This window comes from Mixophyes fleayi, chromosome 10 (genome assembly GCF_038048845.1).
Source record: "Mixophyes fleayi isolate aMixFle1 chromosome 10, aMixFle1.hap1, whole genome shotgun sequence".
Classification (NCBI taxonomy): domain Eukaryota; kingdom Metazoa; phylum Chordata; class Amphibia; order Anura; family Limnodynastidae; genus Mixophyes; species Mixophyes fleayi.
In genome coordinates this window covers 65,804,440-65,817,025 of record NC_134411.1, presented here as the reverse complement: position 1 = coordinate 65,817,025, position 12,586 = coordinate 65,804,440, and the positions used below count along the sequence as shown (strand labels likewise).

The 12,586-nt window shown below is 39.6% G+C and overlaps 1 protein-coding gene across 2 annotated transcripts in view; it reads left to right on the top strand.

The window, feature by feature from the left end:
• The window catches only part of FTO (FTO alpha-ketoglutarate dependent dioxygenase), a 253,219-nt gene that overhangs the window by 35,239 nt on the left and 205,394 nt on the right, over positions 1-12,586 (top strand). For both annotated transcript variants that reach the window (XM_075188839.1, XM_075188840.1), the window contains exons 4-7: positions 1,706-1,834; positions 7,525-7,604; positions 9,734-9,877; positions 11,670-11,789. In XM_075188839.1, coding sequence (XP_075044940.1) covers positions 1,706-1,834; positions 7,525-7,604; positions 9,734-9,877; positions 11,670-11,789 — 473 coding nt within the window. The remainder of the gene's footprint in view (positions 1-1,705; positions 1,835-7,524; positions 7,605-9,733; positions 9,878-11,669; positions 11,790-12,586) is intronic.

The window sequence follows — 12,586 nt, the reverse complement described above, 5'->3', positions numbered from 1 at the left end:
TTGAGGAGTTTGGTAAGCTTGCCTGAAGAGGTTGGTTTTTTAGAGAACCCTTGAAGGTTTGGAGACTAGTGGAAAGTCTTGTTGTGCGAGGGCGGGAATTCCAAAAGTGGGTGCAGCCCGAAAAAAGTCCTGTAACATGTAATGGGAGCAGGTAATGATTGTGGATGAGAGACATATATCTTGTGCATAACTGAGATGTCGAGTTAGGAGATATTTCAAGACAAGTGAAGATATGCATGTTGGTGCAGCTTTGTTGATGGCTTTGTGTGTTAGTAGAAGTATTTTATATTGGAGCCAGTAAAAATCAGTCAGCCAAATGGGACTGGCAGAATGGATCAGCAGTGCAAGATCAATTTGCAGGAAAATTCAATCTGAGTGCACAATAGATTGTAAGGGTGAGAGTCTGATTCAGGGGAGACCAGTAAGGAGGGTATAGCAATAGTCAATGCGGAAGATAATGAGTGCATAAATTAAAGTTTCTGCAGTGTATAGTGTCAGATATGTGCGTATTCTGGAAATGTTTCTATGCATGATCTATGTAACAGGATTTAGATATAGATTGGATGTGGGGAACAAAGGATAGTTCTGTGTCAAGGAACACGTCTAGGCAGCAAACTTCTGGGGTAGGATTTATTGTTGTGTTGTCAACAGAAATAGGATTGTCAAGTAGATAACTTCTGTTGGCTGGCGGTGATATTATTAGCTCTGTTTTTAAAAGATTGAATTTTGAGGTTGCGAGAGGACATCCAAGATGAAATGGCAGAAAGACATTCAGTAACACAGGCCAACACAGATGGTGAGAGATCTGGATAAGATGGATCAATGTGGGTACCATCCGCATAGAGATGATACTGAAATCCAAATGAGGTTTAATATAATAATATTGTAATATTGCATGCTAAGACATGATATACCATAGAGAAAAATTCCCTTAACAAATATAAAAAAGTGAAAAAGAACACTAACTCTTATAATATGGATATGCTATTTACATATATGTTTGATTATTAATATTAACCAACTCCATAAAAATGAAAGTTGGTATCCCTGTAATCTTTTATGTATTTTATTGTTATTGTTATTATTATTATTATTCTGTTAAAACCAAAATGGTGAAGCCAACTGAGTTGTAATTTTGGTACAGACTCCTGGCACCAAAAGTGTATTTATTATGCTTTATTTATATAGTGCTGAATTATATGCAGTGCTCTACAGAGAATATGTTCTCGCCCACATTAGTCCATGACCCATTGCAGCTTACAGTCAAGCTTCCCTACCACAAATCATTGTAAATTAGATTATTTGCTTATTTAGTTCTGGCCATTTGCATGTATCCAGGACCTCCGCTAATTACCTTTGGCACTGCATCTCTCTCCAGGAGAGATTCAAAACATTGTCTTTAAGGCTTTCATTGAGAGACAGTACATTAAATCTCAACTCCTTTAGAGTAAGCCAAGCAGTGTGAATATCATCAGCTAGCTAAAAAACATTGAATGGTGGGGGTCTCTGTATCAAAGTACTTTTTTCGGAAGGGCGGTGATGTCCTGAAATTCATATTTAATGTAGAAACCCCTTTGAGTGACAGTAAGAAATCAGTAAAAGTCCAGTACAAGTCTCGCTCTTCCTTACATATCTACTTTTTATTATATACTATATTTAGATCAGTATTTAATTTCTAAATTAAACCTTTTTTGTTTTGTTTCAGACAGTGCTCCACAAACATGTGACGTTGGGAATGAGTCCAAGTGGCATGTGGGTCTGAAGATCGCTTGGGACATAGAGACTCCGGGTCTTGCTTTACCTTTAAACCCAGGGGATTCTTATTTCATGCTGGGTAATTTAAACACATTTGCTCTCTTCATCTATTTTTAGAGTGTTTCGTAACCATCCTTTGTCTTTTAAATTCCTTATTCTGTCTGCTTGCTCTTAAGTGCATTTGAGAGTATCCCTGAGAACTAAGATGAGGACACATGTCATGTAGATGATTGGAATAGCAAGTAACAAGCCACAAAGTAAGGTCACCGGTGAGAGAGTTACATGAGGGATATACATTTTGGGCATAGTTAAATGATTCCTGTAGGTTTTTCCTCATTAAAACAACTTTGCCTTCTCATTTTATGCTATTATAAATGTGCTGTAAGTATCATGTTTTATTTATATCATCTAAATCTTAAGGCAAGACACAGTATATAGATTACATGGCAGATCCTCTCCAAAGCAGCATTATATCTCATAGCAAATAACTTTTCATATTTTATAGTTCACAGTGTGTGTAGGAATTGAGTGAGCTTGAAATAAATACTGTATTGATCGCTCTATGTTTACCATGAGTTTCAGGACATGGAGTATCCCCATGGTAGGTATGAACCTTTTATAGGCGCCAGTGCAGCCTGTTTTCTTAGTTTTCTTTTATGTATGGTTATTTTGATTTATATAACTCCCTAATAACGTTCTGATCTATTCTGAGTAATAGCAGAGGGCCCGTAAACCCAAGCTAAAGTTATAAATTGCTTCCTTGCGTTGTTATTCAATAGGCACACTCCTGTATTAGCCTGCTCATGTGAGCACATCCCTCATAATGTGAACATTGTGCAATATGTTCTCCATAACTTCAGTGATGCCAGTATTAACTCCTTGTGCTTAAGAATATTGTGCTATGATGTGTTCTAAACAAAAATCAGCAATGGTTATTATTTATTATGACGACAAGCCATTATGTCTGCAGATAGATAGATATAGATAACTGCAGGGCCCTAGAGTGTGTTTGAGCTGCCAAGGACGCCCCTAAAGTAGCTCTCCCCCACCCCCACTGCTTCTTGGCAGATGAAAGGTGGGGCAGCATATCTGGCTGCCCAGTCTGGGAGTGTGGCACTTGGCTGTGACATTATAAGCAGGCGCCACATTCCCAGTGTAATACTGACATTTAGGAGCATCAGCTAGAAGCTCCTCTTTCATGTTAGCTGCTGGCGCCCCATGTGTGGATGCCGTAGGGGCATTAAATTCACCGAATGGGTGACATGTCACTAACTCAGTGTTGTGGGCGCCCCCTAACAATTGTTGCCTGGCGGTGCCGACCCTGATTAACTGACATCTGTTCAATGTTTTCACCAATAAAAAATAAAACCTTAAAATAAGCGCCTCTTCCTCTTAAAGCAAGTAGGTTTCAAAGTCTTTCCATGTTGTATGGATAAAGAGCACATGAGGAAATAGTCTTCATAAATTAAGAAATAAAAACAAAAAAGTAAGCTTTTCCTACTATGCTTCACCACTTTCTTATCTCTTGTTATTGTTCTTCCCGTCATGCCTTCTACTTACATCTTTCCAAGCATTGCATTCTTTTTTTTTTTCCATGGATTCTTTTCTTCCAATATAATAATTCCCCCTCATCTTTACTTTGCTGCTAGCTTAAATAAAAGCCATTATAGTAAGGGTAGAAGCATAAAGGTGGTGACATAGAAAGCATTGACTACATTGTAATGCACTTCAGTCCCAGCTATATCTGGTAATATGTGCGGATGCTTTTATGGAGGGGGGGGTTGAGGGACATTATTAAAAAAAACAAAAAACTATATAAGACTTTTCATTTTGCTATTTTCCCTCATCCCTATTTCGTAACCCTCCTGTAAACATCTTAGTATTCCAGTTCACTTTGCTATGTGTCACATATAACTTTATAGGGTAATCATCAGCAGCAGCTATTTATATAGCGCCACTAATTCCGCAGCTCTGTACAGAGAACTCACTCACATCAGTCCCTGCCCTATGGAGCTTACAGTCTAAATTCCCTAACATACACACACAGACCGAGAGAGACTAAAGATATTTTAATAGCAGTCAATTAACCTACTAGTATGTTTTTGGAGTGTGGGAGAAAATTGGGACACCCAGAGGAAACCCAACGCAAGCATAGGAAGAACATACAAACTATGATTATATGATTGTATTGTTGCATTCTTTTACATAGTTCATACTTTCGCTTACTTGCATAAGGCATATGTCATACACCGGGGTCCCGGCGTCTCTAGCCGAGATCCGTCTCACTTACCTCTCCGACGGTTCCGTCTGATCCCCTCTGGCTGGCGCAGACCCGATTTCTGTATTTAACCTCCCCCAGCCTCCTATTGGATGAGGGATTTTCCCTCCACTATTTAAAACAGCCTCTTCCTCTCCTCTGAGCCTGTTCTTAGGTTCAGTTAGGATACTGCTAGTGGACATCTCCTTCATTCTGAGCTCCCTGCAATCCGCAGACCACCACTGGCTTCACGCTGCTCGCGTTGCTCTCCGCTATCTCAGCGGTCATCTCGTAATCTGCAGACCATCCCAAGCTTCACGCTGCTCTCTGCTGTCCCAGCGATCATCTCTGCAATCCGCAGACCATCACTAGCTTCACGCTGCTCTCCGCTACCCCAGCGGCTATCCCTGCAATCCGCAGACCATTGCAGCTCCACGCTGCTCCCCGCTATTCTTGCAGTCATTCCTTGAGTCCGCAGATCTCTAAATCACTGAACTCCATTAGTCTTGCCTCACTCCTAGAGGGCCGCGACCTGCGTAGCGGTTGCCGCGAAGTCCATACCTCCTTACGGGGGTTCTTGGTGAAGGCCAGCCGCTGCGTTACACTCCGCGCCTTCGGTGAGTATTGGCAGGTCAGGGGTCTGTATGCCAGCGTACCGTGACAGCATGCTTGCCAACTCTCCCGGAATGTCCGGGAGACTCCCGAAATTCGGGTGTGTATCCCGGACTCCTGGAAGAGCAGGCAAATCTCCTGATTCCCGGCGTCTTGGTACATTAAATGGAACGGCCGAAACAGGGATGACTGCTTTGGGAGCGGGGCTAACGACACGTTTCTTTGCGCCCTGCCCCCACACACACACCCACCTGCCTCCCGGGACACAAGTTGCCAATGTTGGCAGCTATGGCATAATACCCTCAAAATAGAATTGTTTACAAATTCAGCCCTGAACTTTTGAAATTCCATGTGATGCTTCTTTTGGTTATCTTACCAGTACAAAACAAAACATATAGGGGCAGATTAAATTCCATAAAAAATCCATGCTAGCTGCCTCTGGAATGGTCGCGAGACACCTCATGTGGATATTTTTTTTTTGCTAAAGTAACACTGATTTCTGCTTATGCCCTATAGAGGTGCGAGCAAAAATCTGCGTTACTTTTTACCGTAATGCCGGTAAAAATACACATTCTGAATCTGCCCCATAGCTTGTTTTTTTTTTCCCTACATAATTGTTTTTCTATTGTAAAAATGGAAAATGATAAAACATTGCATTTGCTTAATTTTTTTTTATTTGCAGTGTTATTATGTTGTTTTTCATGGCTTTATTTAACATATGGAAAAATCCTTTAAAATAGCAGCAGACCTTCCTTTTTTTTTTTTTAGTTTGTCCTTATTAATCTCATGTGCTTTCCTTTTATAACATTTCACAGGATTCCCTTCACTATTAATATGATATTAAATTTAAGGGGAGGGGATCTATGAAATTTTAGTGGTGTCGATTATAAAAGACTGATAGCATTTCCTGAATTAAAGTGCAGCATTAACTCTTTGATTTATATAATGCCTATGGAAAATTTCCTGATCAGTTTTTGATCTGTTTTGCTGTTTGACTGACAGGTGGGTTGCCGGGGAAACACGTTTCATCTGGCACCCAGCGTTTAAAAAGAACTCAAAAACATTTGGCCTACGGCCACTCATTTTAAGACGGCTTCTCCTATTTTGTCCCTGTGTCAAAAGTCACTTTGCAGGAATAAATAACGCCCTACAGCCATTCTCAGAATCCCTTGTATATGCAGGGAGATAGATTGGTTCTCACCAGCAAATAAAGTAAAGATAAATTAGCGCGCCATTTCACCTTTTTACCCTCACTTGGCCCTTGGACTGATTTCAGTCACTAAACAGAGTGCTGAAGGGAACTCATATACAACATTTCCAATGCAATCATTTTCTGCTGGGAGATCATTTGTCTGTGAATAATTCCAACAGAAGCTAATACTAATAATAAAATAATATGCCCGGGCAAGCTAAAAACCCTTTCATCACTAGAGCTGCATGACACTTTTGCTGTGTGACTGTTACAGTCACTATAGACAGCTATGTCACTTGCTTATAGCAAAACCTGCAGTGATGAGATCACTGTGCATTGTTTGCAGCATGTGATTTAAATAGCCATTGACTGATTAAAATCTGCTCTTGGTGTGACATCATTTCAGCGACATTGTTCTTGCTTTGTAATCCCATTTGAGGCTCAGTGTTGAAGAAGAAGGGAGTAGAGGGCAAACTAATTTTATTAAAAGAAAAATAATCTAGATAGATAAATGTTCAAGCCTGACAAGTTAATATATGCAGACAAAGACCTGTTTCTATTTGCTCCTGAAAATGGACTTATACTTACTCAGCGGTTGTGGACCTACAAAATCAATTTCCAAATAAAGAAAACAATTACAATTTGCAGAGAAGAGATGAGCATCTATCTGTATCACATATGCCTTAATCAACTTTCACAATAATGAAATGACTCAGGAATGCTGTTTAAATTTGTCTAAACAATTTGGAATAATTGACCAATCAGGACTCCATTTTGATGAGTCCCTGCTGATACCAATGATGTCAAGAGTTTAAAAAACTCTGGAAAACCTAAATAGGTTATTGTCGACTAATTGTCTAAAATCCTCAGTGATGGTGCATATGTTGTGTATTTCCTCACAGGAGCACAGGTGGAAGATGAGTGAGCTAGCAATCTTATTTTGCAAACGTATACAACGTGTGCTCCATTCTGGAGTTCAGCAGTATAAGTAATTCATGAACAATGGTTGAAGATCCAGGGTCTGTAGAGTGCCTGATCTAGTGCTGTTCAACAATACAATTAAGGTCATTCCCAGGTGCAGTGCAATAATAATACATCAGTGCATAGTACCCACAACATGAAGGCTTTTGAAGGCTTTCTTGGCATTTCTGTTGGTTTAATTTCTCTTCAATGTGTCGGTTGTATTTATTTGAGAGTAGTAGTAATAATAATAATAATAATGATTCTTTATATATATATAGCTCCTTTCTCCTAATAGGACTATAAGCACTTTACATTGTTGCAGATGGCGAAGCAGCCATCTTGGGCATGCCCAGATACTTTTCTATGGAGTTATATACATCAGTGCCTGCCCCATTGGAGCTTACAGACTAAGTTCTCTAACATATACATGTACACACAAGGGTCCATTTTTGTAAGAAGCCAATTAACCTACCAGTGTGTTTCTGGACTGTGTGGGAGTAAACCGGAGAATCCCACAGAAACAGAAAGAATAATGCACAGTCCACATTAATAGGCCCTGGTAGGAATCAAACCCAGGACTCCAGTGCTGAGTGGCAGCAATGCTGATCACTGTGCAGCATAAAACAGCAATGCACTGTAATTACAGTTGTTGAATATGTCAAATGAGCCAAACTTGAGTATTGGATAATGTTATCAGTAATGTATATGATTATATAATTATGTTTTCCTATTGTTCTTCCAACAGATGGCCTCAACAAAACTCATCAGCACTGTGTGATTGTTGGGTCTCAGCCTCGGTTTAGCTCCACGCACAGAGTTGCACAGGTATGGCCTCTCCACAAAGAAGATATACTATTATATGTCCATACTTTTTAAAATATCACTCTATACTAGAATGTATTATATCTAAGTACATTGTCTTTTCTAGAATCTTTTTGTTCCGCAAAATAACAACAGTTGTATGATGCCTAAAGCAGGCAATAGTATTGTTAACCCAATCAGCCACAAGATGTTTAAGATGTACCACACAAGCTTTTGTCTTTTGTAAGTGTCATTGACATACCAAAAATATACTGTATATTTGTGGAGAAATTGCACTTTGAATTGTACAGTGGCATATGGAGTAAGGAAACTCTAGTATAGGATGATGAGCAACACCTAGGCTTTTATTTGGGCAGAATGCTCGCATCTGCCTATGTTATTTCTTTGTGAAACACTTAATTTCATCTCCTTGTCTACATTACAGAAACTGACAAAATTATTTCCTAGCCAGTGAATCAGCCATGAAATACAAAACTGTTTGCTCGTTGTTAATCATTTAGCAGCAATGATAGTGAATCAGAAAATAGTCATTTTTGTCTTCTTATTTAATTGGTTTCATAAATAGAAATAAAATAAATAGAAGTAAATAACTGTGCACTATAATAAAGGTCGACATTTGGTCAACAATTAAAATTACTTTACTGCCTAAATTTGACTTGTCGACCTTACAATAGTAACAATGTCATTATCACCAATTCACTGGTTGTCCTTCCTTGGGCCACTTTTGGTAGGTAGTGACCACTGCATACTGTAAACACTCCACAAAATGTCATGATGCTATTATTGTTGACTTCCCAATTATGTCTATATTATGGTGTTGACCATATGAATGTCAATCATATAACTGTCGAACATAAACTGATCAGCCACAGCATTAAAACTACTAACAAGTGAAGTGATTAACATTGATTATATTATTACAATGGCACTTGTCAAGGGGTAGGATATATTAGGCACTAAGGGAACAGTCAGTTCTTGAATTTAATGTGTTGGGAACAGGAAAATTGATCAGGCGTAAGAATATGAGCGACTTTGACAAGGGCCAAATTGTGATGGCTAGACGACTGGGTCAGAGCATCTCCAAAATGACAGATCTTCTGGGGTGTTTCCGATATGCAGTTGTTTTTACCTGCCAAAAGTGGTCCAAGATAGGACAACCAGTGAATGGACAACAAGGTCATGGGCGCCCAAAGCTCATTGATGCACGTGGGAAGCGAAGGCTAACCCATCTTTTCCATTCCCACAGATGAGCTACTGTAGCACAAATTGCTGAAAAAGTTAATGCTGGCTATGATAGATAGGTGTCAGAACACACAGTGAATCACAGCTTGCTGCATATGGGGCTGCATAGTCACAGATCAGTCAGAGTGTCCATGCTGACCCCTGTCCACCGCCGAAAGTGCCTACAATGAGCACCAGAACTGGACCATGGAGCAATGGAAGAAAGTGGCCGGTCTGATTCATCATATTTTCTTTTGCATCATGTGGATGGCCATGTGCGCGTTCGTCGTTTACTTGGGGAAGAGATGGTACCAGGATGCAAGCCGTCAAAAGGCAGTGTAATGCTCTGGGCCATGTTCTACTGAGAATCCTTGGATTCTGGCATTCATGTGGATGTTATTTTGACATGTACCACCTACCTAAACATTGTTGTAGACCAAATACACCCCTTCATGCCATTTGTTTTCCCTGATAGCAGTGGCATCTTTCCACAGGATAATGTAGCCTGCCACACTGCAAAAATTGTTCAGGAATGGTTTGAGGAACATGATAAAGAATTCAAGATGTTGACTTGGTCTGCAAATTTCCCAGATCTCAGTCCGATCAAGTAAAAACCATGGAGGCCCCACCTTGCACCTTAAAGGACTTAAAGGATCTGGTGCTAATGTCTTAGTGCCAGGTACCACAGGACACATTCAGAGGTCTTGTGGAGTCCATGGCTCGACGGGTCGACTGGTCAGAGCTATTTTGGCAGCACGAGGTGGACTTCCACAATATTGGACAGCTGGTTTCAATGTTGTGACTGATCGTTGTATGTGTCACACCCACAGTGAGATTTTTAGCAATAGTCTTAAGACTAACATTTCTAGCCTTGTATTATATGTGATGTTTTATTGGTCTTTATTTTACAGCCCTACACTGCTACTCTAAAGTATATACAGTCAAGGTGTAAAACTGCTCTGGAAAACCTTTGTGTGATTCCTGGTACAGGAGAGTCAAAGTTGAAGTCTCTGGAAACTGCAATTTTACAACAAGCAGAAGAGATTCACAATGAGGTAAGACGAAAAGTTATTTTAATACCTGGATAAAGTAATAAATGTGTGTTTAACATGCAAAATAAAAGTTAGTGTTGGCAGAAGACCCCCTAGAGTGACATTTTGGAAGCTAGGGTGGCAGACAACATACTCCTCTGTCCATTTTCTGCTTAATTAACACATTTTAAGGAGCAGTGTAGGGTTCTGCTTCTGTGCATCAAATTATAGTTATGACTAGAAGTCATAATATCCAACAGTATTCATTACTGGGCTGTTTTCCCCCTTTCTTTTCCTGTTTTTTGGGTTCAATTTTGCTCTATTAATTAACTATCCATGCCAGCTAAGAACTAGACATCACAGTTCGGGAACAGTTTCCCAATTTACTGCACAATATTTTGCCAAATTTTTGGGAGATTAAGCGTTTATACATATCTTCATTTAAAAGAAATGCTAGTATAGCATAGAAGAAACCTCCTACAATGCCCTTGCTATAATCAAGGGTTAGTAGTGTGTTCGTCCTTTAATAATTCGGAAAGCTTACTACCTGCAGCATTGCATAAATGTCCCCATATAACTCAACACTTGTAAAATACAATGTATATTGTATATTAACACTTCAAAACACTGCTGACAATGTTAAAATTAAAGTTAAGCAAACACTTTTCAGAAAGAACGACACAGGTCAATTTGTATTCTTTCTTTGGGACTGTCTTCGCAGAGTCTCATTTCATTGGCTTTGAACACATCCCACCCCACAAGCTCGCTGCCTAGGTGTAATCCTTGACTCACACCTATCCTTTGTTCCCCACATTGACTCTATATCTAAATCATGTTACATACATCTAAAAAACATTTCCAGAATTCGCACATATCTCACACAAGACACTGCAAAAACCTTAATTCATGCACTTATTATCTCCCGAATTGACTATTGCAATTCCCTCCTCACTGGTCTTCCCCAAAACAGACTCAAACCCCTACAATCTATTTTGCACACTGCGGCAAGATTGATTTTCCTTGCAAATCGTTATTGCTCTGTTGAATCACTCTGTATGTCTCTACACTGGTTGCCTATTTTCTACCGAATCCAATATAAAATACTTTTACTAACCTACAAGGCCATCAACAAAGCTGCACCAACATACATCTCCTCTCTTGTCTCAAAATATCTCCCAACTCGCAACTCCGTTCTGCACAGGATCTGCGTCTCTCATCCACACTCATTACATCCTCCCATTCCCGGTTACAGGATTTTCTTCGGGCTGCACCCACTCTATGGAATTCTCTCCCTCGCACAATAAGACTCTCCTCTGGTCTACAAGCATTCATGCGTTCTCTGAAAACCCACCTCTTCAGACAAGCTTATAATATTCCTCAACCACCCTCTTAACCTCACTACATTACCTTATAACCACCTGTTATACAACTACCCCTTGACCATCATTGTTGTGTGACAGGATCATTTAGCTTATGAGTCACTTTTACCTTAGCAGTCGGCCCAGCCAGACTGCAAATGTAGACTTAACCTCATGTGTCAAACCCCCATTGTCCAATAGATTGTAAGCTTGTGAGCAGGGCCTTCTCACCTCTTTGTCTGTTTTACCCAGTTTGTTTATTAGTTTACTATGTTTGTCCCCAATTGTAAAGCGCTACAGAATATGTTGGCGCTAAATAAATAAATGATGATGAGGCGTTAAAAGACCTTAAAATAATGCCCAGTGTATGAATATTTTTTTTTTTGTAAAAAAAAAAATGTACTATAGAATATAACTATCATTGTTGACCTTACAAAGAGTGTTTTATGTCTATGTAGGTAGAATTTGACTGGCTACGGCAGTTCTGGTTTCAAGGAAAGCGTTACACTAAATGCAGTGATTTTTGGGTATCTGCTATGGCTGAGTTGGAGGAACAGTGGAGGCAATTGGAAACCATGGTGAGATACAAAAATACCAGCATCTTGAATGTTTTGTATGTGATTTGACATGTAAATTAAGTTGCAGAACTGTATTTATATTTTTGGTGGCTAGATGGGTGGCGCAGTGGTTAACACTGCTGTCCTACAGCGCTGACTATTTGTGGCGCTTGTATGCTCTCCTCATGTTTGCATGTGTTTCTTCTACTTCCCACAGTCCAAAAACATACTGGTAGGTTAATTGTCTTGTGACAAATTGGACCCTAGTGTGTGTGTGTGTTAGGGAATTTAGACTGTAAGTTCTTGTGTAATATGGTGACGCTATACAAATAAACAAACTGGTTCAAGTAGTGCAGTTAAAGGATATCACACACATATGGTGTCAACTACACCTTCTGAGCATCTATAAACTCTGAACTTTTTTGATAATTGCACACCGCCAGGTCATAAGTACTTATGCTGCAGCAACATCATAAAGTATATGGATATAAGAAATTTCAATCATGATTATTGCTTCACATTATGAGACCAACTCAATTAGGCTGCGTTTTTCTAGGAAAAACGCGACCTGCGTACTATTATAGTTAGTACGGTAAAAGTGCGCAGTATCACTGTTAGTACGGTAATTTTAATGCAGATTTTTGCTCGCACGTCTCGGGGTCGGTAGTAAAAATCCGGATTAAAATTACCGTACTAACAGTGATTGGCCGCGTTAATCCTAGACTAACGTGGCCAAATTGAATCTGCCCTCCATGTATCATTGTGTAAATAAAAGAGAACTGACGAGTGGATGATAAAGATTGTCTGGCATTATATAC